Raw genomic sequence first — 21,719 nt, forward strand, 5'->3', positions numbered from 1 at the left:
TCTTATTATCTCTATCAGATCTCACTTTCGCAAGTTACCATGAAGGGATTGACAACCCCTTTATCACGTTGGTTGCGAGGTTCTTGTTTGTTTGTGTAGGTACGAGGGACATCTGTGGAGCCTCCTACTGGATTGATACCTTGGTTCTCAAAAACTGAGGGAAATACTTACGCTACTTTGCTGCATCACTCTTTCCTCTTCAAGGGAAAACCAACGCAGTGCTCAAGAGGTTGCATGGATCTTATAGATGATAGAAATTGAGGCTTAAGAAGTCCTCAATAGAATATAATCTAGATCAATAAAAGTTTGTTGATAAAGTACAGAGTAGTTCTAAATGATATTAACTATATGAAGATATAGTAAATATGCTATATGGAGATATAGTGTTACAATAAAATGGACTATATAGAGATATAGTGTAAACATTAATGTAACATTAGAATTACACGGAGTAAAACCAGATATTACCGACACAAATAACATGAAGATTTGAAGAGTACCAAATCCAGTGATGAAGGCTCTACCACTAGCAAAGCATGAGCAACACCGGATATCCATGGGTGTTAGAATAGCATGCAACTAGATTATTGACTCTAGGGTAAGTGGGAGACTGTTGGAAATATTCCCTAGAGGCAATAATATTTGTATTATTATATTTTTATATTCATAATTAAAGAGTTGATACTCTATGTTGTAACTGCTATGATCCTGGAATACGTGATTCAGTGGAAAACTCATATGCATGCGCGGAATGATAAACGGTTAAATAAAAGATTCATAGTCTTGCCTTTAGGACTAGCTCAAGTGTTGTTGGTGATCATGTTTTCCGGATCTTAGAATGTCATTTAAAGTGTTAAACGACAGTCCTAAAACAACATTAAGATTATGACGATATGAAATTAGTAATATCGTCTATAATCAATTGTAATAACACAGAGTGTTAACGTGTGTTTTTTCTCCTTAGACCATGAGATCTTCGCAGGGTCCTCTTCCTGTATGGTGATCTCTCAAACGTCACCAGTAACACTGTGATCACAACGACAACTTATGGGTTCATTGTAAATTTTGATAAGGGACTAGATAGCTCGACAGTGGGATTTGCTCCTCCGACGATGGAGAGATAACATGGAAGCCTGCCAAGTGGATAGATTCTTCTCGGGCTTGTCAAAAAGCAAGAGAAGGTCAACGTCGGATATCTTCCTGATGGAAAGAGGAAGACCCAGGTACTGGACGGGTATGTGGGCGATGGGGCACGCCATGGAGGCGGCGAAGGTGGCCGCCTGATCACCACAACACTTGATAGGTATCGCAGAGCACTTGTTGTAGTTGGTGCGCATCACACTGACATTGCCAAAGAGGGTAAGCAACTCTTTGATCACTGAAGATTCGTGCTCGTGGTGGTAGAAAACGATAATGTCGTCGGCGTATAACGAAACACTATAGGCCACGTGTCGCGTCATTAGTCGTTGCAAGAGGCCCACTCGACTTGCAATTCGGATGAAAGAGTTTAGGACGTCGATAACCAAAATGAAGAGCATCGGGGAGAGAGGGTCTCCCTAGCAAAGGCCCCCTGCGTGGAAGATGGGTGGGCCAGGGATGCCGTTAACAAGAACATGTGTGGAGGCAGATGCAAGAAAATCCACTCCTGCCAACGCACGCCAAAACCCAAGTGACTGAGGGTTTCGAGGACGAAAGGCCACAACACCACGTCTAAAGCACGGGCGGTGTCGAGATTGAGAAGCATCCGGGGAGCCAATGGCAGAGATGACTAGGGATCGATGTAGGTCGCAGAATCGTTTTACTTAATACTGCATTGGCAGGATCTTGAACTCAAGACCTCTTAGCTCGGATACCATATTAAATTCATGCTCCAGCCAACTCATTCAAAAGTCCGAACTAATGGAGGAAGGCGGGCAATATATTTAAAAAAAGGAGTGGTTTAAGTCCTCTTTCTCCTCTACAATTACATTGTCACTTCAGAGAGAAACCACAGCGATGGGATGCGTGTCCCCTGCAAAATTGCAGTCTAACTATTCCAGCAGAGATCTCGACTCGGACTCCGTTGCCTTCTCACTGAGCGATCTCTCCCTAGCTTTGTCAGCCTGCATGATAATGCAAAAAATGAGACGAACCGTAAGATTGTGTAGCACTCCTGAATAATTCTTTGGACTGTTCGTTTTCGCGTATGATTTTTATAGGTGTAACAGTAGGTTCAGAAGAGCAAACCATCTTCTGCCAGTCGGTGAAAAACGTGATGGCGGAGAGAAGCGTGGTCTGCGAGATGGATCCACAGACGACACCCATCCAAAGCCCCTTTTCCCCCATCTTGAGCACAAAACCGAGGAGCATCGCCATGGGGATTCCGAGCAAGTAGAAGGAGCCGAGGTTGACGTACGCGCCCACGTGCTGCCATCCGCATCCTCGAGCGACGCCTGAGGAAGAACGTACGCACAGGCACAGAGATGTTAGTAACAAGAAGAGTAGCTACGTTTTGTTGGAAACGATGGAGAACTTGCAAGGTCATGCAGTTGCTCCCAGAACTCAGAAATGAATGTGACCTGAGAGAACCCCTTGCAGGCCATCGGTGACCACGGTGATGCAGACGAGAGGAACCATCACGGCGACGGCAGATGCCACCTCCTCCTCGCTGCTGTAAGCACGGCCCAGGAGGCTCCGTGACAGCAAAAGAGTTCCACTGACGACCACCGCCTCTGTCACCGCTACCGACATCACGACCCGGACCGCCGAGCGAGCTCCTTCCGGGTTCCCAGCACCCAATTCGTTAGCTACTCGCGTGCTGTTCGTAAGAAATACAGAATCAACTATCAAACCGAAACTATTTCCACATCGGCCGTGTATTAACTGCCTTGAGAGATCTTACCTTCCAGCAGCTCCAAGTCCAGAAGGTATAGTAAAGAGCAATGTGACGCTCGTGAGGCTGTGAAAATAGTAACAGTAAAAATGCAAGTTCAGCCTTCTTATACTAGAAGCAGATTTAAGCCACATCAAACAGTGAACATTTGGTACCATATTGAGAGCACCGAGGTTTGAAGCTCGGGGTTGGGCAGAAGCCCCGACATGAGAATAAGCAGCTCAAATGACCACCACTCAAGACTGAAAACGAATGTAAACATTACATGATTAGCCACATAAATGCGAAGTTAATTCCATTCCAATTATGTTGTGGTGGTTGGTTACCATATCATGAGCGCAGAGGGCAGAGCTAGGCGCAGGAACACACCCACACCCCTGAAGGCCTTGATGGTCGGCGGCGTGCGCGTCTCCTTGCAGGTGCTCGACATCACAATGTACGCCACGAGCATGGCCACGTTGAGCCAGTATGAGACGCTGATGGCCAGGGCGGCGCCGGTGTACCCCATTCCGGTCCTGAACACCATGACCCAGCACAGGGGGACGTGGAGCGCCAGCGTGGCCACGGACGACAGGAGCAGCGGCATGATGAGGCTCTGCGACTGCAGGAACTTGGTGATGGGCTGGATCACCGCGTTGGCGAAGAGCCCCGGGATGAGCCACACGATGTACCTCCCGGCGCCGTGCGCGATCAGGGGGTCCTGCCCGATCAGCACCAGGAGATTGCCCATGAACGCCCACAGGAGCGACAGCGGGACGCACGCCACCAGGAGAGTGACGATGGCTGTGTACATGTGGAGCCCCAGAGTGTGGTACTGCCTTGCGCCGTAGGCCTGGCCGCAGAGCGTTTCCAGTGCGCTTGCCATGCCGGTCTGTATGAATTCAGCATAGTTTATGTTGATTTACTTGCTGAAAAGCGACCCGTGGAGGTAACCATCATATGAACCTAATTTCTTGTTCCAAGTAAACTGGCTTTTGCTAGTGGTGGAAATTTAGGCTGATATATAGAATGGTGTGAAATCCATTGCAGAGATATAGTTTGAACGGTTCTTCAGAATTGACTGCTGCGTACTTTGATGGCTGCGGAATACTTCTCCTGAGGTGTCACACTGTCTAGTACTAGTTGACACAAGAAAATACTAGTAGTAGTACCACTTTACACCAATCAGAAATCTGATGGCATGTCACCCACTAGTATTCATTCTAACCAGTCTCGATAATTCCTACTCCCTTCATTTTTGTATACAAGGCCACAAACTCGGATTACATGTACCAATGTAAAATTTAATGCCTACTTTACAAGTCAACTTTTCTTCTTGTTTATTGGGATCATTAATACTTCACATGCATGCAAAGAAACTGAGTGGAGGAAGTAGCTGACTGCATGCAGTGTATTAAACAGGTTATTAGTACGAGAAAATATCGTTAACTTTGCCTCGATTACTGGTGATGGCCTTGTATAGATACAAAATGTATATTCTCAAGTGGCTTTGTATATAAAAATGGAGGGAGTACTTAGAAAAACACAAAGTCACTACGGGACGGAGGGAGTAAATAAAGAACATGAGTTAGTCTCTCGTTTTTCCTTGTCTGTATCTCAAGATGGAAAAGGTCCTTGGAACGATCTCGATGAGCTAAGAACACGCACAGCAGAGCCGAGGAATGCAGGGCATGCAGCAAGGGGAAATAAAGGCTAGATGTCTAGTACAGTAGTACGTAGCTGAGAGGGGAATAAACGAGCGCAGAGGCCGTAAACGGAATGGAATATGCGGAAGGGGGGGAAGGGAGGTGGGGATAATGCGTACGAGCAGGCTGAAGCCGGAGACGGAGGCGAGGGAGGTGGCGATGGCAGCGGAGGAGAGCGGGAGGACGCCGGGGAGGTGGCCGACCATCATGTTGGAGGACACCTGCACCGCGTACTGCGACAGGCTCACGGCCACCATCGGCAGCGCCAGGTACGCCAGCTTCCTGGCCTCGCTCCGCCAGTACCCCGTCGCCTCCTGGTCCTTCCGCGGCAGCAGAGGCGCCTCCGCCATCGCGCGCGGGGTGCGCCCGAGAGGGATGATCTCCAGTCGCGGACTCACGGCCTGCCCCGGGTTATTATTGGACCGCACGCGCTGCGTGGGTATTAGTAATTTGTTTGCAATGGACCGCTGCCTGGGCACGGCGCCGCCGCCGAGTGGTGGCCGCCGTCGTGGTCGTGACTGTTAGAAGGGAGGTGTATTATTGACCCTCGAGGCCGGGTATATATTGAGTACATGACTTGGAGGATAAGACGTCTTTTATGGAGATAAGTAGGAGACAAATTACAAATACTAGACTACAAAAATACATATATCCTAAATATATCTCTAATATCCCCCCGCAGTCGTAGCGGTAGCGTTGCGAACAACAGGAGTGTCGGACGATCAAACTAGAGAGAATAGCAGCCGACGGACTGACATCCCCCCGCAGTCGTAGCGGGAGCATCGTGGAAGGTGTCGCGTCGCGGACGTGTTGACTGTAGAGGAAGCCAACGAGTTGCTCAAACGGATGATAACCCTTTGTGTCGATGTCGAGGTAGCCGAGAGTGTAGGGTGGTGTAGCCGTGATCGAGGTAGCCGTGCGAAAACACCGTCGTCAGGGTCGAGTCGGGGTAACCGGTGTCGAGGGAGTCGCCGTGGAGCCGCGGGCGCAAGGAGGCGCCGAGTTAGTTATGGGCGCAGTGGTCTCGAAGTAGTGGTGCGCCGGGTAGATGACGGTGTTGACGAGGCGTCGCACTGGGTTTGCCAAGCTCGGGGACACGTCGTGGACGAAGGCAAGCATCAGTGTTGCCAGCACCGGGCATGCGTACACGGACAAAGACGATGTTGACGAAGCGCCGCACCAAGCTTCCCAGGCCCGGGGACACGTCATGAACGAAGGCACGCATCGGTGTTGCCAGCACCGGGCATGCGTAGACTGGGACATGCACGAGCTGTACGCCATGTCTGAGAAGTCAGAGAGGCCAGCAGAGAAGGACTCGACGACGGTTGCGGCGCCAATCGGTGTGGGGCCGATGTCGCCCATGGTTGTCGGAGTAGATGAAGTGGCCAGGGTAGATGACGGCGACGCTGGCAACAGGCTGGTGCTGGACGAAGACGAAGGGGGTGGACGGGCGGCGTCGGCGGCTACGGGGGTAGCAGCAGCGGCACCCAAATAAGAGCGGTGGCCTGATGGCGGCGGCAGCGGCTAAGTTAGGAGCACGGCGACGGTGTTCGAAGTAGGCGAGGAACCCGACAGCGTGACGAAGACCGGCACGGACGGTGGCATTCCCGCACCAAAGAAGGCGGCGCAGCGCATACCACGAGAGGTCGACGCGCGGGGACAATGGTGGACCGCGGGCCGCAGCGCTACGGCCCGAAGGGGCGACACAGCGGCGGCGGGCAGGTCGGGGCAACGGCAGAAGACCGCGGGCGTGGCGCTACAGCCCGAAGGGCGGTGAAGTGGCTCGACGCGGGACGGTGCAACCGCGGGGACGGCCTCGGGGTGGCGGCGGGGACCACGTATCGCGGCACTACGGCCCGAAGGGGCAACACAGTGGCAGCACGCAAGTCGATGCTGCTGCGAGGAGAACCATGGGGCGGCGGCGCTGCGTCTAAACGGGGCGACGCGGCGGCAACCCGTTGCTCGATCGGTGGAGGGGCGCGCTGAACTCGGGGATGATCTTCACGGAACCTGCGGAGGCACGAGCAACCGACGGGTCAGGTCGGTCGCGGGGCGTAGATGAGGTGGATCGCGGCGGCGAACAAGTGATCAAGTCGATCGCGCGCGAGGTCGAGGACACCGCTCGGTGGAGGCGGTGCGGCGGCGAAGTCCGAGATGAAGTCGGCGATGTCGGACGACGTGGGACGTCGTGCGATTGAAACCGGGCTGCCAAAGCAGTGCCAGCGCCCGGGCAGCGAGGCACGAGCGACTAACGTAGCAACGGCGTCCGAGTTGAGACAGTCGACGAGCCTAACGCCGCCAGGGACGAGGCCAGCGAGGTAGACCGCAGGGCCGCCGTGAAGGCAGGTGGCGTGGATCGATGGGCGGGCCGACTCATGTACGGCGGCTATGATAGGCCGCCGCATGGCGCGAAGCCGCCAGGTCGGGGCGATGCAGGTGTCCGGTCGAAGAGGGCGGTGACGGCCGGCGTAGATCGACGAACGGGCCGGTGGCGGACGACGGCCATGAGGGGCTGCATGTCGCGTGAGGCCACTGTGTCGGTGAAGAAGCCTGCTGGTGCCAGTCGCGCCGATGTCGAAGTAGAAGAAGCCTGCCGGTGCAGGTCGCGCCGATGAGATTCACGTTATATGGTCCAGGTCCAAGGTCCGTGGTGGAAACAAAATTGGAAAAACTGGAATTCTACGCAATGGGCTCCACCTGGCATTCAGCACTGCCATGTAACGATGCTGAGGATAGAACGAGTCTTCTACCAATCGCTATGCTAACTTTTGTGATGCCCACTTCAATCCCCAAACAAGGCCTTAAATCCCTTCCCTCTTTTCTCTGAAGCCAAGGCTCATGCTACTAACAAGGCCTTAAACATGACCAAATTCATTTTTTTTAACATTGACCATGATGAATCAAACAATATCAATTTGATATTTTGTATATTGATATAGTTATCTATAAATTTAGTCAGACTTAAAGAGATTTGAGTTTTCAAAGAACTAATACACCTTATATTCTGGAGCGGATGGAGTAAAGAAATGTGTGTATTGCTTTTTTGAAAAGTCATTTTTAAAAAATTGACCAAGTTTAGAACCAAAAATATCAGCATCCACAATACTAAATAAATAAATATGAAATTCGTTTCATGATGAATCTAATGATACAGATTTGATATTATAAATAGTGTATATTTCTCTACAAGTTTGGTCAATCTTAATGAGGTTTGACTTTTAAAAGCACTAATACACCTCACATTCTGAAAGAGAGGGAGTAAAAAATTACGAAAATCCAACAACACCAACAGTGCAGCAAAGCACCCATCCCTTGTAGTATTTGTACGATTAGAGAACTTGGAAAGCCATTGGTATTGCAAAGTCCTCTTTTGAGAGTCAGAGTGAGCGCACAATAAGAACCTTATAAAATGCTACGATAGATGAGTCTAATGCATACATACTAGTGGCTCAGGCGCCACTATGTGGGGCCTGCTTGTGTTGCGATCTTTCCTCAGCACATTAGGCTACTTTCTTTTGCCCTTGGTCTCAGTCCAAAGCGATTTGAGTTAGCAATGGTAGGTTTTTTTAGGGATTAGCAATGGTAGTTGAGATATATAACATTAGGATCTAATCACCTTGTATTTGTAGACCAAATACATTAACCAAGAACAAAATAAGGTCATATGTGTAGACATACAGATATTATGTTATAAGAGTTTAGAATCATGCTTGATCAACCATATCCACGAACTGAATTCAGTTATATGCTAATGTAGTGTTGATTACATCTTGTAGTTGATTACTATATGGTTTATTTGGTGGAAGGTTATATCTTCAGATCCATTATACTATTTAATACTCCTCTGATCTTGAGAATGATTATCATTTGTGGGTAGTTACTTTTGTTTTTGAGGTCACGGGAGAAATCTTCTTGCAAGTAATCATGTGAACTTGATATGTGTTCCATTTTGATGGTATGTATGTTGTGATTCCCTTAGTGGTGTCATGTGAACGTCGACTACATGAAACTTCACCATATCTGGGCCTAAGGGAATGCATTATGGAGTAATTATTAGATGATGGGTTGCGAGAGTGACAGAAGCTTAAACCCTAGTTTATGCGCTATTCCGTAAGGGACTGATTTGGATCCAAAAGTTTAATGATATGGTTAGATTTTATCTTAATAATTTTCTCGTAGTTGTGGATGCTTGCGAGGGGGTTAATCATAAGTGTTGGGGAACGTAGTAATTTCAAAAAAAAATTCTACACACACGCAAGATCACGGTGATGCATAGCAACGTGAGGGGAGAGTGTTGTCCACGTATCCTCGTAGACCGTAAGCGGAAGCGTTATAACAACGCGGTTGATGTAGTCGTACGTCTTCACGATCCGATCGATCCGAGTACTGAACGTACGGTACCTCCGAGTTCAGCACACGTTCTGCTCGATGACGATCCCCGGACTCCGATCCAGCAGGGTGTCGGGGATGAGTTCCGTCAGCACGACGGCGTGGTGACGATGATGATGTTCTACCGACGCAGGGCTTCACCTAAGCACCGCAACGATATGACCGAGGTGGAATATGGTGGAGGGGGGCACCTCACACGGCTAAGGAACGATCACGATGATCAACTTGTGTGTCTTGGGGTACCCCCCTGCCCCCGTATATAAAGGAGGGAGGGAGGAGGTGCGGCCGGCCCCCTAGGGGTGCGCCTGGAGGAGTCCTACTCCCACCGGGAGTAGGACTCCCTCCTCTTGCCTTGTTGGAGAAGGAAAGGGGGAAGGGGAAAGAGGAAAGGGGGGCGCCCCCCCCTTCCTTGTCCTATTTGGACTAGGGGGGAGGGGGCGCGCAGCCTGCCCTGGCCGGCCCTCCTCTTCTCCCTCATGGCCCATATAGGCCCATTAACCCCCCCCCCCCGGGGGGGGGGGGTTCCGGTAACCCCCCCGGTACTCCGGTAAAATCCCGATTTCACCCGGAATGATTCCGATATCCAAATATAGGCTTCCAATATATCAATATTTATGTCTCGCCCATTTCGAGACTCCTCGTCATGTCCGTGATCATATCTGGGACTCCGAACAACCTTCGGTACATCAAAACTTATAAACTCATAATAAAATTGTCATCGTAACGTTAAGCATGCGGACCCTACGGGTTCGAGAACTATGTAGACATGACCTAGAACTGTTCCCGGTCAATAACCAATAGCGGAACCTGGATGCTCATATTGGCTCCTACATATTCTACGAAGATGTTTATCGGTCAAACCGCATAACAACATACGTTGTTCCCTTTGTCATCGGTATGTTACTTGCCCGAGATTCGATCGTCGGTATCCAATACCTAGTTCAATCTCGTTACCGGCAAGTCTCTTTACTCGTTACGTAATGCATCATTCCGTAACCAACTCATTGGCCACATTGCTTACAAGGCTTATAGTGATGTGCATTACCGAGAGGGCCCAGAGATACCTCTCCGACAATCGGAGTGACAAATCCTAATCTCGAAATACGCCAACTCAACATGTACCTTCGTAGACACCTGTAGAACTCCTTTACAATCACCTAGTTACGTTGTGACGTTTGGTAGCACACAAAGTGTTCCTCCGGTAAATGGGAGTTTCATAATCTAATAGTTGTAGGAACTTTGTATAAGTCATCAAGAAAGCAATAGCAACATACTAAACGATCAAGTGCTAGGCTAACGGAATGGGTCATGTCAATCACATCATTCTCCTAATGATGTGATCCCGTTAATCAAATGACAACACATGTCTATGGTTAGGAAACATAACCATCTTTGGTTAATGAGCTAGTCAAGTAGAGGCACACTAGTGACATTATGTTTGTCTATGTATTCACACATGTATCATGTTTCCGGGTAATACAATTCTAGCATGAATAATAAACATTTATCATGATATGAGGAAATAAATAATAACTTTATTATTGCCTCTAGGGCATATTTCCTTCAGTCTCCGACTTGCACTAGAGTCAATAATCTAGATTACACAGTAATGATTCTAACACCCATGGAGTCTTGGTGCTGATCATGTTTTGCTCGTGGAAGAGGCTTAGTCAACGGGTCTGCAACATTCAGATCCGTATGTATCTTGCAAATCTCTATGTCTCCCACCTGGACTTGGTCCCGGATGGAATTGAAGCGTCTCTTGATGTGCTTGGTCCTCTTGTGAAATCTGGATTCCTTTGCCAAGGCAATTGCACCAGTATTGTCACAGAAGATCTTCATTGGTCCCGATGCACTAGGTATGACACCTAGATCGGAAATGAACTCCTTCATCCAGACTCCTTCATTTGATGCTTCCGAAGCAACTATGTACTCCGCTTTGCATGTAGATCCCGCCATGACGCTTTGTTTAGAACTGCACCAACTTACAGCTCCACCGTTTAATAAAAACACGTATCCGGTTTGCGATTTAGAATCGTCCGGATCAGTGTCAAAGCTTGCATCGACGTAACCATTTACGACTAGCTCTTTGTCACCTCCATAAATGAGAAACATATCCTTAGTCCTTTTCAGGTATTTCAGGATGTTCTTGACCGCTGTCCAGTGATCCACTCCTGGATTACTTTGGTACCTTCCTGCCAAGCTTATTGCTAAGCATACGTCATGTCTGGTACACATCATTGCATACATGATAGAGCCTATGGCTGAAGTATAGGGAACATCTTTTATTTTCTCTCTATCTTCTGCTGTGGTCGGGCATTGAGTCTGACTCAACTTCACACCTTGTAATACAGTCAAGAACCCTTTCTTTGCCTGATCCATTTTGAACTTTTTCAAAACTTTATCAAGGTATGTGCTTTGTGAAAGTCCAATTAAGCGTCTTGATTTATCTCTATAGATCTTGATGCCCAATATATAAGCAGCTTCACCGAGGTCTTTCATTGAAAAACTTTTATTCAAGTATCCCTTTATGCTATCCAGAAATTCTATATCATTTCCGATCAACAATATGTCATCTACATATAATATCAGAAATGCTACAGAGCTTCCACTCACTTTCTTGTAAATACAGGCCTCTCCAAAAGTCTGTATAAAACCATATGCTTTGATCACACTATCAAAATGTTTATTCCAACTCTGAGATGCTTGCACCAGTCCATAAATGGATCGCTGGAGCTTGCACACTTTGTTAGCACCTTTTGGATCGACAAAACCTTCCGGTTGCATCATATACAACTCTTCTTCCAGAAATCCATTCAAGAATGCAGTTTTGACATCCATTTGCCAAATTTCATAATCATAAAATGCGGCAATTGCTAACATGATTCGGACAGACTTAAGCATCGCTACGGGTGAGAAAGTCTCATCGTAGTCAACCCCTTGAACTTGTTGAAAACCTTTCGCAACAAGTTGAGCTTTGTAGATAGTTACATTACCATCAGCGTCAGTCTTTTTTTTGAAGATCCATTTATTCTCAATGGCTTGCCGATCATCGGGCAAGTCAACCAAAGTCCATACTTTGTTCTCATACATGGATCCCATCTCTGATTTCATGGCTTCAAGCCATTTTGCGGAATTTGGGCTCATCATCGCTTCCTCATAGTTCGTAGGTTCGTCATGGTCAAGTAACATAACTTCCAGAATAGGATTACCGTACCACTCTGGTGCGGATCTTACTCTGGTAGACCTACGAGGTTCAGTAGAAACTTGATCTGAAGTTTCATGATCAATATCATTAGCTTCCTCACTAATTGGTGTAGTTGTCACAGGAACCGGTTCTTGTGATGAACTACTTTCCAACAAGGGAGCAGATACAGTTACCTCATCAAGTTCTACTTTCCTCCCACTCACTTCTTTCGAGAGAAACTCCTTCTCTAGAAAGGATCCGAATTTAGCAACGAAAATTTTGCCCTTAGATCTGTGATAGAAGGTGTACCCAATAGTCTCTTTTGGGTATCCTATGAAGACACATTTCTCCGATTTGGGTTCGAGCTTATCTGGTTGAAGTTTCTTCACATAAGCATCGCAGCCCCAAACTTTAAGAAACGACAACTTTGGTTTCTTGCCAAACTACAGTTCATAAGGTGTCGTCTCAACGGATTTTTATGGCGCCCTATTTAACCTGAATGCAGCCGTCTCTAAAGCATAACCCCAAAACGATAGCGGTAAATCAGTAAGAGACATCATAGATCGCACCATATCTAGTAAAGTACAATTACGACGTTCGGACACACCATTTCGTTGTGGTGCTCTGGGTGGCATGAGTTGCGAAACTATTCTGCATTGTTTCAAATGTAAACCAAACTCGTAACTCAAATATTCTCCTCCACGATCAGATCATAGAAATTTATTTTCTTGTTATGATGATTTTCCACTTCACTCTGAAATTCTTTGAACTTTTCAAATGTTTCAGACTTGTGTTTCATCAAGTAGATATACCCATATCTTCTAAATCATCTGTGAAGGTGAGAAAATAACTATACCCGCCGCGAGCCTCAATATTCATTGGACCACATACATCAGTATGTATGATTTCCAATAAATTAGTTGCTCGCTCCATAGTTCCGGAGAACGGCGTTTTAGTAATCTTGCCCATGAGGCATGGTTCGCAAGTACCAAGTGATTCTTAATCAAGTGATTCCAAAAGTCCATCAGTATGGAGTTTCTTCATGCGCTTTACACCGATATGACCTAAACGGCAGTGCCACAAATAAGTTGCACTATCATTATCAACTCTGCATCTTTTGGCTTCAACATTATGAATATGTGTATCACTATTATCGAGATTCAATAAAAATAGAACACTCTTCAAGGGTGCATGACCATAAAAGATATTAATCATATAAATAGAACAACCATTATTCGCTGATTTAAATGAATAACCGTCTCGCATCAAACATGATCCAGATATAATGTTCATGCTCAACGCTGGCACCAAATAACAATTATTTAGGTCTAAAACTAATCCCGATGGTAGATGTAGAGGTAGCATGCCGACCGCGATCACATCGACTTTGGAACCATTTCCCACGCGCATCATCACCTCGTCCTTAGCCAATCTTCGCTTAATCCGTAGTCCCTGTTTCGAGTTGCAAATATTAGCAACAGAACCAGTATCAAATACCCAGGTACTACTGCGAGCATTAGTAAGGTACACATCAATAACATGTATATCACATATACCTTTGTTCACTTTGCCATCCTTCTTATCCGCCAAATACTTGGGGCAGTTCCGCTTCCAGTGTCCAGTCTGCTTGCAGTAGAAGCACTCAGTCTCAGGCTTAGGTCCAGACTTGGGTTTCTTCTCTTGAGCAACAACTTGTTTGCTGTTCTTCTTGAAGTTCCCATTCTTCTTTCCTTTGCCCTTTTTCTTGAAACTGGTGGTCTTGTTGACCATCAACACTTGATGCTCCCTCTTGATTTCTACCTCCGCTGCTTTTAGCATTGCGAAGAGCTCGGGAATAGTCTTGTCCATCCCTTGCATATTATAGTTCATCACGAAGCTCTTGTAGCTTGCTGGCAGTGATTGAAGAATCGTGTCAATGACACTATCATCAGGAAGATTAACTCCCAGTTGAATCAAGTGATTATTATACCCAGACATTTTGAGTATGTGTTCACTGACAGAACTATTCTCCTCCATCTTACAGCTATAGAACTTATTGGAGACTTCATATCTCTCAATCCGGGCATTTGCTTGAAATATTAACTTCAACTCCTGGAACATCTCATATGCTCCATGAAGTTCAAAACATCGTTGAAGACCCGGTTCCAAGCCGTAAAGCATGGCACACTGAACTATCGAGTAGTCATCAGCTTTGCTCTGCCAGACGTTCTTAACGTCGTCAGTTGCATCTGCAGCAGGCCTGGCACCCAGCGGTGCTTCCAGGACGTAATTCTTCTGTGCAGCAATGAGGATAATCCTCAGGTTACGGACCCAGTCCGTGTAATTGCTACCATCATCTTTCAACTTAGCTTTCTCAAGGAACGCATTAGAATTCAACGGAACAATAGCACGAGCCATCTATCTACAACAAACATAGACAAGCAAAATACTATCTGGTACTAAGTTCATGATAAATTTAAGTTCAATTAATCATATTACTTAAGAACTCCCACTTAGACAGACATCTCTCTAGTCATCTAAGTGATCACGTGATCCAAATCAACTAAACCATGTCCGATCATCACGTGAGATGGAGTAGTTTCAATGGTGAACATCTCTATGTTGATCATATCTACTATATGATTCACGTTCGACCTTTCGGTCTCCGTGTTCCGAGGCCATATCTGTATATGCTAGGCTCGTCAAGTTTAACCTGAGTATTCCGTGTGTGCAACTGTTTTGCACCCGTTGTATTTGAACATAGAGCCTATCACACCCGATCATCACGTGGTGTCTCAGCACGAAGAACTTTCGCAACGGTGCATACTCAGGGAGAACACTTCTTGATAATTTAGTGAGAGATCATCTTAAAATGCTACCGTCAATCAAAGCAAGAGAAGATGCATAAAGGATAAACATCATATGCAATCAATATAAGTGATATGATATGGCCATCATCATCTTGTGCTTGTGATCTCCATCTCCGAAGCACCATCGTGATCACCATTGTCACCGGCGTGACACCTTGATCTCCATCATAGCATCGTTGTCGTTTACGCCATCTATTGCTTCTACGACTATCGCTACCGCCTAGTGATAAAGTAAAGCAATTACAGGGAGTTTGCATTTCATACAATAAAGTGACAACCATTTGGCTCCTGCCAGTTGCCGATAACTTTGGTTACAAAACATGATCATCTCATACAATAAAATATAGCATCACGTCTTGACCATATCACATCACAACATGCCCGCAAAAACAAGTTAGACGTCCTCTACTTTGTTGTTGCCAATTTTACGTGGCTGCTACGAGCTGAGCAAGAACCGTTCTTACCTACGCATCAAAACCACAACGATAGTTCGTCAAGTTAGTGTTGTTTTAACCTTCGCAAGGACCGGGCGTAGCCACACTCGGTTCAACTAAAGTGAGAGAGACAGACACCCGCCAGTCACCTTTAAGCACGAGTGCTTGTAACGGTGAAACCAGTCTCGCGTAAGCGTACGCGTAATGTCGGTCCGGGCCGCTTCATCTCACAATACCGCTGAACCAAAGTATGACATGCTGGTAAGCAGTATGACTTGTATCAGCCACAACTCACTTGTGTTCTACTCGTGCATATGACATCTACGCATAAAACCAGGCTCGGATGCCACTGTTGGGGAACGTAGTAATTTTAAAAAAAATCCTACGCACACGCAAGATCATGGTGATGCATAGCAACGAGAGGGGAGAGTGTTGTCCACGTATCCTCGTAGACCGTAAGCGGAAGCGTTATAACAACACGGTTGATGTAGTCATACGTCTTCACGATCCGACCGATCCGAGTACCGAACATACGGCACCTCCGAGTTCAGCACATGTTCAGCTCGATGACGATCCCCGGACTCCGATCCAGCAGGGTGTCGGGGATGAGTTCCGTCAGCATGACGGCATGGTGACGATGATGATGTTCTACCGACGCAGGGCTTCGCCTAAGCACCGCAACGATATGACCGAGGTGGAATATGGTGGAGGGGGGCACCGCACACGGCTAAGGAACGATCACGATGATCAACTTGTGTGTCTTGGGGTGCCCCCTGCCCCCGTATATAAAGGAGGGAGGGAGGAGGTGCGGCCGGCCCCCTAGGGGTGCGCCTGGAGGAGTCCTACTCCCACCGGGAGTAGGACTCCCTCCTCTTGCCTTGTTGGAGAAGGAAAGGGGGGAGGGGAAAGAGGAAAGGGGGGCGCCCCCCCTTCCTTGTCCTATTCGGACTAGGGGAGAGGGGGCGCGCGGCTTGCCCTGGCCGGCCCTCCTCTTCTCCCTCATGGCCCATATAGGCCCATTAACCCCCGGGGGGTTCCGGTAACCCCCCGGTACTCCGGTAAAATCCCGATTTCACCCGGAACGATTCTAATATCCAAATATAGGCTTCCAATATATCAATCTTTATGTCTCGACCATTTCGAGACTCCTCGTCATGTCCGTGATCATATCCGGGACTCCGAACAACCTTCGGTACATCAAAACTTATAAACTCATAATAAAACTGTCATCATAATGTTAAGTGTGCGGACCCTATGGGTTCGAGAACTATGTAGACATGCCCTAGAACTGTTCCCGGTCAATAACCAATAGCGGAACCTGGATGCTCATATTGGCTCCTACATATTCTACGAAGATCTTTATCGGTCAAACCGCATAACAACATACGTTGTTCCCTTTGTCATCGGTATGTTACTTGCCCGAGATTCGATCATCGGTATCCAATACCTAGTTCAATCTCGTTACCGGCAAGTCTCTTTACTCGTTACATAATACATCATTCCGTAACCAACTCATTGGTCACATTGCTTGCAAGGCTTATAGTGATGTGCATTACCGAGAGGGCCTAGAATACCTCTCCGATAATCGGAGTGACAAATCCTAATCTCGAAATATGCCAACTCAACATGTACCTTCGGAGAAACCTGTAGAACTCCTTTATAATCTCCCAGTTACGTTGTGACATTTGGTAGCACACAAAGTGTTCCTCCGGTAAACGGGAGTTGCATAATCTCATAGTTGTAGGAACTTTGTATAAGTCATGAAGAAAGCAATAGCAACATACTAAACGATCAAGTGCTAGGCTAACGGAATGGGTCATGTCAATCACATCATTCTCCTAATGATGTGATCTCATTAATCAAATGACAACACATGTCTATGGTTAGGAAACATAACCATCTTTGATTAATGAGCTAGTCAAGTAGAGGCACACTAGTGACATTATGTTTGTCTATGTATTCACACATGTATCATGTTTCCGGGTAATACAATTCTAGCATGAATAATAAACATTTATCATGATATGAGGAAATAAATAATAACTTTATTATTGCCTCTAGGGCATATTTCCTTCAATAAGTAGGAGGCTTGTTCAATTAAGAACAACACCTAAGCACCGGTCCACCCACATATCAAATTATCAAAGTAGCAAACACAAATCAAACCAACATGATGAAAGTGACTAAAATGAAATTCCCGTGTACCCTCAAGAACACTTCACTTATCATAAGAGACTGTTTTGGCATGTCCTTTGCCTCAAAAGGATTGGGCTAACTTGCTACACTTTTTGTTACCGTTACTTGATCATTACAAATTATCTTCCTATCAAACTACTCATTACTTATAATTTCAGTACTTGCAGAGAATACCTTGCTGAAAACTACTTGTCATTTCCTTCTGCTCCTCATTGGGTTTGACACTCTTACTTATCGAAAGGACTACGATTGATCCCATATACTTGTGGGTCATCAGCAGGCCACGCGGAGGGGAGGGGGAAGGTGTCTAGAGGACTCCCTCAACACGGAGAGGCCACGGGGGCGCTTGAGAGAGCTCGAAGATGACACGTTTACGCGGTCATGGCAGAGGAAACACGAACATCATGTAGACACGTCTGCCATGGGGTGGGGAGGAAGAAAGAGGAGGGGAACAGGGTGCGGGTGGACGAAGGGGGGTGTGAGCGACGTTGTAGACATGGTGTGGTGTCGAGAGCACAACGAACGATCGGTGGCTGAGGGCCCCAAATCCAGAGTGCATCAAACGACATGCCAGACGCGTGGTCACCGCGTGAATGTGGCCTTGCCACGCGTTCTGGGTGGCCTAAGTGTGTCTGGCGTGTTAAGTACTGCCCCAGTAGATGCTAGGAAGAAGGGGACAACCGAAGAATCTTAAGACGAGACTGAACTGAGCTCAAACATGAATTAGCAGCCAAGTGTTTGATTAGTGGTGAGGGAAATTCACATGTCCAACGGGCATGATGTTTGGATGACGATAATCATCCACTAAGGTGACTAGCTTGGCAAAGTTTCGGCTCAAAAGGACAAGCTAGATGACACTTGCTTTGCAATTTGCCCCACTGGACAGAAATGAGAAGGTTGAAGTTGTGCTCAAATGAATGAATGGATTGATCTGAAATTTGGAGTAAGATGATCATAAGGGCATATGAAGTCACTGTAAAAATTTCATACCATTTGGATAAACAGAAATGGTACTTCCTTCACAGTGGTCCTCTATGGACAAAAAACTTAGGAATATTCTTGAGAATTATTGGCTCAATGAAATGAGCTCAAATTTTGTGGACGGAGGTTATAATGGTAGGAGAATGTCCTGGTGACATTTGAGAATTTATGGAGCAATATAAAATATATTTGCTTCACAAACTGAAATAATGATCAGAAACAAAGATTGGATGGTGTGCTCACCATGAGCATGAAATCTTGAATATTTTTGCATATCCAAGGTTCAAATGGTCCAAAAGAATTTTGGTAATGATGAAAATATAGATTGCTTCACAACCTAGGGCAAACAGGGTTATTCCTTTAATATAAAAAGGAATATTCCCAAGAAATGAATATTAAAGTTGGAATAAGATGGAAATGATATGGCCATGGAAAAGATTTGAGGGTGACAAACCACTTGGGAGAGGAAGATGAGATGATCTTCCCAGCTTTCAAGACCACAGAGCCACAGAAAAGGAAATCCAAATAAAAAATCAAAGAAATCCAAAAGAAAAGGAAAGGGCCAAAAATCGGGGTGTGACATTTTGGGTGTAAACCTGTAGGGTGTAAGTGGGTGTTTGAGAAAAAGCTTAGGCATAATGGTACAATTGAAAAGTACAAGGCGCGACTTGTAGCCAAGGGATATACCTGGAAAGAAGGTGAAGATTTCTTTGATACTTATGTGCTTGTGGCCCGATTGACCACCATTCGAGTACTACTCTCATTGGCTGCCTCACACAATCTTCTCGTTCATCAAATGGACGTTAAGACAACTTTACTAAATGGAGAGTTGGAGGAAGAAAATTTACATGGAACAACCTAATGATTTTGTAATAGATGGTCATGAAGGAAAAGTGTGCAAATTGCTAAAATCTTTGTATGGTTTGAGACAAGCACCTAAGCAATGACACGAGAAGTTTGAAAGAACTTTAACATCTACGAGCTTTGTTGCAAATGAAGCCGATAAGTGTGTGTACTATCGCCATGGTGGGAGCAAGGGAGTTACGTTGTGTTTGTATGTTGATGACCACTACTGCAGGATGCTGCTAACGCGACACTACGATCAGAGACCCTTCGAGAAACTGTGTGCGATGCAATAATCGCAAACGATGTTGTATGAAAACCTTCAGAAATGTATAAAATGTTTATGATGATGGATGCATCAAACACGGTTTAGGTTTTAGTTGCGTGTGCGATGAAGGGCATATGGTTCAGTTCAGTTAACTGTTTGCGATGAGGAGGAACAAAAGAAACGGGCAGCCAGATGAAGGCGTGTGCGATACACAGCATACGGTTCACTCGGATGAACGGTTTGTGATTAGGCAACACAAAATAAACGGTCATCCAGATGAAGGTGTGTGCGATATACAACATATAGTTCACTCGGATGAACTATTTATGATTAGGCAACACAAAAGAAACGGTTAACCAGATCAAGGTATGTGCGATATACGCATGTGGTTCACTCGGCCCTTGTCGTCAGTGTGTGACCTCTGTGGCAACCGTTCGCTCCCCAGGTGCCTCTTCGTGTATCGTGGCAAGCGTCCACTGCCTCTTCGCCTTTCCCTCTCGATTTGGAGCTGTTGTCGCACGCTATTCCTCCCTCCTCCATTCGCCTTCACCCTTCCTTCTGCCATTGTTTGATCATCTTCTCCATGGAGGGAACAGGCCGGAAACGACCCCATTTTTCTTGCCCCGATCTGAATGATGACGTGGTGGAGGAACTCATTGATCGGTGCGACGTCATCACCTCGGCTAGCATGGCAGGTTCGTTCAAGACCATTCTCGACTCAACTAATAACATCATTACAAGGAACCCAAGGGTCCAGGAGTGGTTTGATCTCCCCTATCTTCTTCGCCGTGACCTTCCTGACTGGCGTGGGGATGAGGGAAGCCTCGCCTTGTGCAGGTTTGTGCCGCTTGATAATGATACGTATGATGTTAAGATGCCATCGCTTGAGGGCAAGGATTGGGCAGGCGCAAATGGAGATTGGGTTGTTTACATTGGGTACAACTGCGAGTGGGAACTTGTGAATGTGTACATTCGTCACCGGGTTCCACTTCCAAAAATCTCAGGCGACTGCCCAGATGTTGAGTACACCGGTATTCTACGTGAGTTCAAATACGATCATGGTGACTGTCGTCTACGGAAGATAGCAATTTGTCGAGTTCCCAGCCGCTCTTGGGATTACTCGAACTATGAAGTTATTGCTATCTTTGACAAGCTTGTTGCCTTCCTTACTTCCACGCCTCGATGGATATTGCTCAAAAATCAATTTCTGTACACGGATGAGTACTATGATGCAATTTAATGCGAGTGTCTTGTGTTTGCTGCCACCACTCGTGGCATTGTTTTTGCATGGAATCATCATGCTTTCGGTACATTTGTCTTCCATTGTAATTACAATTGTTTCATCCACATGCATGCAGGTTAGCTAGTTTCTCTTTACTAATTAATTGACCTTCTTGTGTTTCTAAGGTCCTGTGAACATTCCACCACCTATACTTTTAAACTTTTGTAACCAAGGGGGAGATGACGATGCTGATGATCACGAGCATGAGGACGAGCTGGACCCATATACTCAGTTGCACCTGGCAACTTATTCCGATGGATCACCTCTTCTTCTTGTCTGTATACAGGGCACTTATGATGTTACTAAGGAAGAAGGTGTTGTCTCGCATGGTCGCACTCTCCGAACCTATTCCAACATTTGTTGCAGGGTATTCGGGATGGATACTAGTGTACTAGCGCCAACACCTTCTCCCTGGTTCAGTATTGAAAGTCTTGGAGGAAACTCGCTCTTCCTTGGACAAAACTATCCAATGATGGTGGAAGGCGACACAGCTGCTGTTGACACAACATTACTACCATTTATGAGAAGCAACTGTATCTATACCTCGGACATTGCTATGCTTCCCTACCATCCCAATATGGGTCCTGACATAGGCCGCTTCAGCCTGGATGATCAGTCCTGCGTTAGTCTCGAGATTGACAGTAGCTGGCCCTTCCCAGAGAATCACTTCTGGTTCAAAGCAAGCATTTCCAACGCTGACGAGTGGTTGAGCTGAAGTTCATTTCATCGCTTT

At 46.4% G+C, this 21,719-nt stretch overlaps 1 protein-coding gene across 1 annotated transcript; it reads right to left on the bottom strand.

The window, feature by feature from the left end:
- Positions 1 to 1,840: 1,840 nt before the first annotated feature.
- On the bottom strand, positions 1,841 to 5,072 carry LOC123065446 (protein DETOXIFICATION 14). The gene is made up of 7 exons (XM_044488718.1): positions 4,677 to 5,072; positions 3,199 to 3,743; positions 3,028 to 3,114; positions 2,882 to 2,938; positions 2,559 to 2,797; positions 2,227 to 2,432; positions 1,841 to 2,102 (listed from the first exon to the last, which is right to left on the bottom strand). The coding sequence occupies exons 1-7, from the start codon at positions 4,905 to 4,907 to the stop codon at positions 2,031 to 2,033; spliced, it is 1,437 nt and encodes a 478-aa protein (XP_044344653.1). The 5' UTR covers positions 4,908 to 5,072; the 3' UTR covers positions 1,841 to 2,030.
- Positions 5,073 to 21,719: the final 16,647 nt, after the last annotated feature.

The sequence above is a fragment of the Triticum aestivum genome, chromosome 3B (genome assembly GCF_018294505.1).
Source record: "Triticum aestivum cultivar Chinese Spring chromosome 3B, IWGSC CS RefSeq v2.1, whole genome shotgun sequence".
NCBI classification, from domain to species: Eukaryota; Viridiplantae; Streptophyta; class Magnoliopsida; order Poales; family Poaceae; genus Triticum; species Triticum aestivum.

What these genes read in the sequence shown, in the direction of transcription:
- LOC123065446 (XM_044488718.1), bottom strand. Translation starts at nt 4,907, where the DNA reads ATGGCGGAGGCGCCTCTGCTGCCGCGGAAGGACCAGGAGGCGACGGGG. An exon ending in ACCTCGGTGCTCTCAATATG is followed by an intron (nt 2,939 to 3,027) that starts GTACCAAATGTT and finishes CTATTTTCACAG; the next exon opens with CCTCACGAGCGTCACATTGC. An exon ending in TCACCGACTGGCAGAAGATG is followed by an intron (nt 2,103 to 2,226) that starts GTTTGCTCTTCT and finishes ATTATCATGCAG; the next exon opens with GCTGACAAAGCTAGGGAGAG.